This window comes from Megascapheus bottae, unplaced genomic scaffold, assembly GCF_031878675.1.
Source record: "Megascapheus bottae isolate mThoBot1 unplaced genomic scaffold, mThoBot2.hap1 HAP1_SCAFFOLD_638, whole genome shotgun sequence".
Classification (NCBI taxonomy): domain Eukaryota; kingdom Metazoa; phylum Chordata; class Mammalia; order Rodentia; family Geomyidae; genus Megascapheus; species Megascapheus bottae.
In genome coordinates this window covers 17,692-21,877 of record NW_028327514.1, presented here as the reverse complement: position 1 = coordinate 21,877, position 4,186 = coordinate 17,692, and the positions used below count along the sequence as shown (strand labels likewise).

General features: G+C 45.9%; 1 protein-coding gene across 1 annotated transcript; it reads right to left on the bottom strand.

The window, feature by feature from the left end:
• Positions 1 to 1,513: 1,513 nt before the first annotated feature.
• Positions 1,514 to 3,486, bottom strand: LOC150039711 (uncharacterized; the record flags this gene model as incomplete). Its single annotated transcript, XM_090327640.1, has 3 exons — positions 1,514 to 2,955; positions 3,000 to 3,079; positions 3,263 to 3,486. Coding segments are annotated over 3 exons (810 nt in total), but the record flags the coding sequence as incomplete, so codon positions are not given.
• Positions 3,487 to 4,186: the final 700 nt, after the last annotated feature.

Genomic DNA, 4,186 nt, shown 5'->3' with positions numbered 1-4,186 from the left:
TATGGACAGAGCTCAGGCTCAATATAGAGTAAATGTACAAGAAGGGTGGCCCGAGTGGACTGTGGACATGCTCCTAGGGCAAGGACAATGGGCTGCCGATCAGACAAATTTCCCCTGGGATGTTTATAAACAAATAAATGAGGTTATTTACAAGTCCTGGAGGGCAATCCCAAACAAAGGCCAGGTCACTGGCAGCCTCACCAAAGTTACTCAAGCTGTCACGGAGCCATTCTCCGATTTTGTGGCCCGTGTGCTCGAAACGGCGGAGCGCGTTTTTGAAAATCTTGAAGTCTTTATGCTAGTTGTCCAACAAATTATTTTTGAGCAATGTACAAAGGAATGTCAGAGAGCTATTATGCCGGTCAAGGAAAAGGGCCTGGAAGCATGGATAAAAGCCTGCAGGGAAATAGGGGGGCCATTAACTAATGCAGGCCTGGCTGCAGCTGTACTGTCAGCCACCCGAGCGGCCAAGGACTCTAAAGGTAAAGGATGCTTCAAATGTGGCCAACTTGGACACTTTAAACGCCAGTGTCCCAGAACTGCTCCCCAGGATCCTCAGGGAGTTCAAAAGATGCCAGGAACATGTCCTAGGTGCAAGAAGGGAAAACACTGGGCCAATGAATGCAAGTCAGTAAAAGATATTAATGGACAGCCCATTCCTTCTCTTAGTGCAGACCAGGAGCCAAAAAACGGGACAAGGGGCCCCCGTCCCCAGGGCCCACAAATTTATGGGGCACTTCAGACTCCGGCACCTGTTCCCAGCTTACAGCAGCCAGTCCGGCCAGAAGGGCAACCCCAGGCTCCGCAGGGCTGGACCTCTGTGCCTCCTCCGGATTGGTCTTAACTCCAGCCATGGGAGTACAAATATTGGATACTAATGTAACTGGACCATTAGAAAGAGGCACGGTGGGATTGGTGTTAGGGCGCTCCTCCTCCACCTTAAAAGGACTAATAATTTTCCCGGGCATTATAGATTCTGACTATTCAGGAGTAATCAAGGTTTTGTGCCACTCCCCTTACGGAGTAATCTCTATAGCCCCGGGAGATAGGATTGCCCAGCTTTTAATTTTACCTTCAAAACATGAAAACCTTCCTTCACTACAAAAGGAAAGGGGAGCCACAGGCTTAGGCTCCACAGGGATTGATCTTTTGTGCCTGTCGATGGAAATGAACCAGAGACCCATGCTATCTCTACAAATAGAGGGAAAGTCCTTTCTTGGCCTGGTAGATACCGTAGCCGATCGGAGCATTATTCAATCAAAGGCCTGGCCCAAGCAGTGGCCATTACAAAAATCTTCTCAAACTTTACAAGGACTTGGATATGCTAATGCTCCCTGTGTCAGTGCTAAAGAGTTAGTGTGGAGAACTGAAGAAGGCCAACAGGGAACAATCCAACCGTTTGTAATTGACGTCCCTGTTAATCTTTGGGGACGGGATGTGCTGTTAGACTCCCAACTCAGCGGGACGTCTTCCAGACGGAGCCCCCTTCCCAAGGAACAGCGACTCCACGCAGTCGGATGCAATCAGCAAGAGGTTTATTTGGGAACACGGGCGCCCGGGGGCAACAAGATCTCCTAGGAGACTTGCGCGCCTAGGCTGGGGAGAGGGGGATATTTATGGGTGGCTGAAGCAGGTTACAGAAGCAGAAGCATACAGAGTAATGATTGATTATGATCACATTAGGTAAGACTCAGCTAGGGGCTCAGCTAGGGGTTTATTGTATTTTCCACTTGGTTAAACAGGCAGTTGACTGCATGTCTTGTTTCTGGCCATATTTTATTGTTTTATTCCTGGAATTTCCCTCTCTTATTCAGGTTCAGTTTCACTGACTCGAACCAACTCAAACTACACATCCTGTTGGCTGTTTTTCAGCCCATTGTATAAACTGCAGCTACTTGCACTATGCTAAAGGCCATTCTTTTAAGACTTTGGATTATGTTTGTGTTGTGAAAGTACTTTCGAGTGGTTGCTATTGGTTACTATTACATTATGGGGAGATTTTATATTTCTCACATCCCCCATTTTCTTCTGGTTCCTTGAATGGAATCTTTCATTCAATGAGAGTGGTCTCTCTTTCCTTAAGTTGCTGATACTGTTGAGTGAGCACTAAGGCTTGTACTACAGTTAATCGATCTTTTACAAATTGGACTAGTCTATTTAGGATACAGGCTCCCAAAGTGAGAATTAGAATGAGTATAATGAGTGGTCCTGCTATAGTGGATAACAGAGTTACAAACCAGGGGGATTGATTAAACCAGTTTTCAAACCATCCTTGCTGAGAGCGGAATTCTTTCTCTCTTTCTGATAGCCTTTCTCTAAGTTTGCTCATAGTTTCTCGGACAATTCCTGTCTGGTCTGCGTAAAAACAGCATTCCTCTTTCAAGGCAGCACACAAATCACCATCCTTTAAGAAAAGTACTTCAGACAAGGATGTTAGAGATTTTTATAATCAAGAAAGTCTTATCTTTAAAGGATCTGGAGTGTGTTGCAGTTTCCATTCTGGTGTCTGATCGGCAGAGTTGTCGGTGGTAGCCGCTTTTATGAATACTAGAAGATATTTGTAGCCATATTGTCCAGGTTTAATTTCTGTAAAGTCAATTTCCCAATGAACACCTGGTCGGTGCCCTCTCATTCTAGTTCCAAGTCCAATTTTAGTCTGTCCTGCATTCACCTTAGCACACGCTGGGCACTGGGCAGCCACTTGTTGTAAAGCCTCTTCCTTTCCCAAGAAGTGGCCAAGGTTTTCCTGCCGCTCTAGAAGAGTCTTCATTTTATTTTTACTTAAATGAGTTAGAGTGTGGAGATCCAGAATGAATTTAAAAGTCCACTTTTTGGGCCAAACTGTTTTTCCATCAAAAGTCCATTGTCCTTGTTTGGAGTCATAGGCCGCCCCCATTTTCTTAAGACACTCAATGTCCTCTGGGGTGTATGGGAGTGGAGGAAGGTTGCAGAGGACTTTTCTGTCATTGAGAGGACTCGCACTTGTGGAGTTCTCTGACCCTGGAGTGCAGCTTCCCGGGCCGCTTTGTCTGCTAGGCGGTTGCCTCTGGCCTCCATTGATTCCCCCTTTTGGTGGCCCGGGCAATACATGCTCAGTCTTTTGGGCAAGAATAATGCAGTCAACAGAGCTATAATTTCTGCCTTATTTTTAATGTCTTTTCCCTCTGAGGTCAATAGGCCTCTTCTTTTATAGATTTCTCCATGTATGTGAGCAGTAGCAAAGGCATATCGACTATCAGTGTAGACATTAAGTCTCTTACCTTCTGCCATTTGGAGGGCCTTGGTTAGGGCAATAAGTTCCGCTTTCTGGGCCGATGTTCCAGGGGGCAGCCCTCCAGCCCAAATTACCTCAGTCTCAGTGGTAACAGCTGCCCCTGCCTTCCGCTCTCCATTTTCCAGAAGGCTACTGCCATCCGTGAACCAGGTGAACTCAGCATCCTGAAGGGGGTGGTCTGTCAAATCAGGTCGGGTCCCATCACCAAGAGTTTAGTTCCAGTCCTCTCAGGAAACAACTGTGAGGTGGTGGTTGAATCCGGCAGCACAGCAGCTCCAATGGAATGTCACACCTCCTGCTAGGTCACCTGCAAAATTTCTAAAGAAGCTTAACCTAAGGCCTGACTCTGGTCCCGATGCTTTTCTAGTTGCTTTACCCGAGCACACTCATTTTTGCAGGGTGGCACCCGTTGGTTTTTAAGACAGTATAGGATTGAGAATCCAAAGTAATACCAGGGTGGCAACTTTTCTTTACCCGATTGAACAAGGCTTAGCACTCTCTAGACAGGCACAGAAGACTCGAAACTGTAGCCGTTCCCCACAAGTGCAGTCTCCACTCTTGCACATTTGTTATTACTATATTTTTTTCCATGCCTCTAACTTATGCTGTCTTAATTTTTAAGAAACAACTTTTTGGTCCCTTTATTTAAAGAAGACTGTTGGGCGACGATCCATCTTCTGTAACTTCTTCAGGCTGACTCAGGGGCGTTGTCTCTATACCTAGCCAGGGACCCTGAAAACTTAGCCTATTTTACCAAGAGGCTGTCAAGATTACATATATTCTACTCCAAATTGGAGGTCATGTAAAGCATTTAACAACTGCACAAACTTTTTCTTTGGCTACAACAGTGTAGCTTACTTAGCACCCATTTGCAAAGGCATTTTCCTGATTTTCTGGGGAACTTAATCCCTG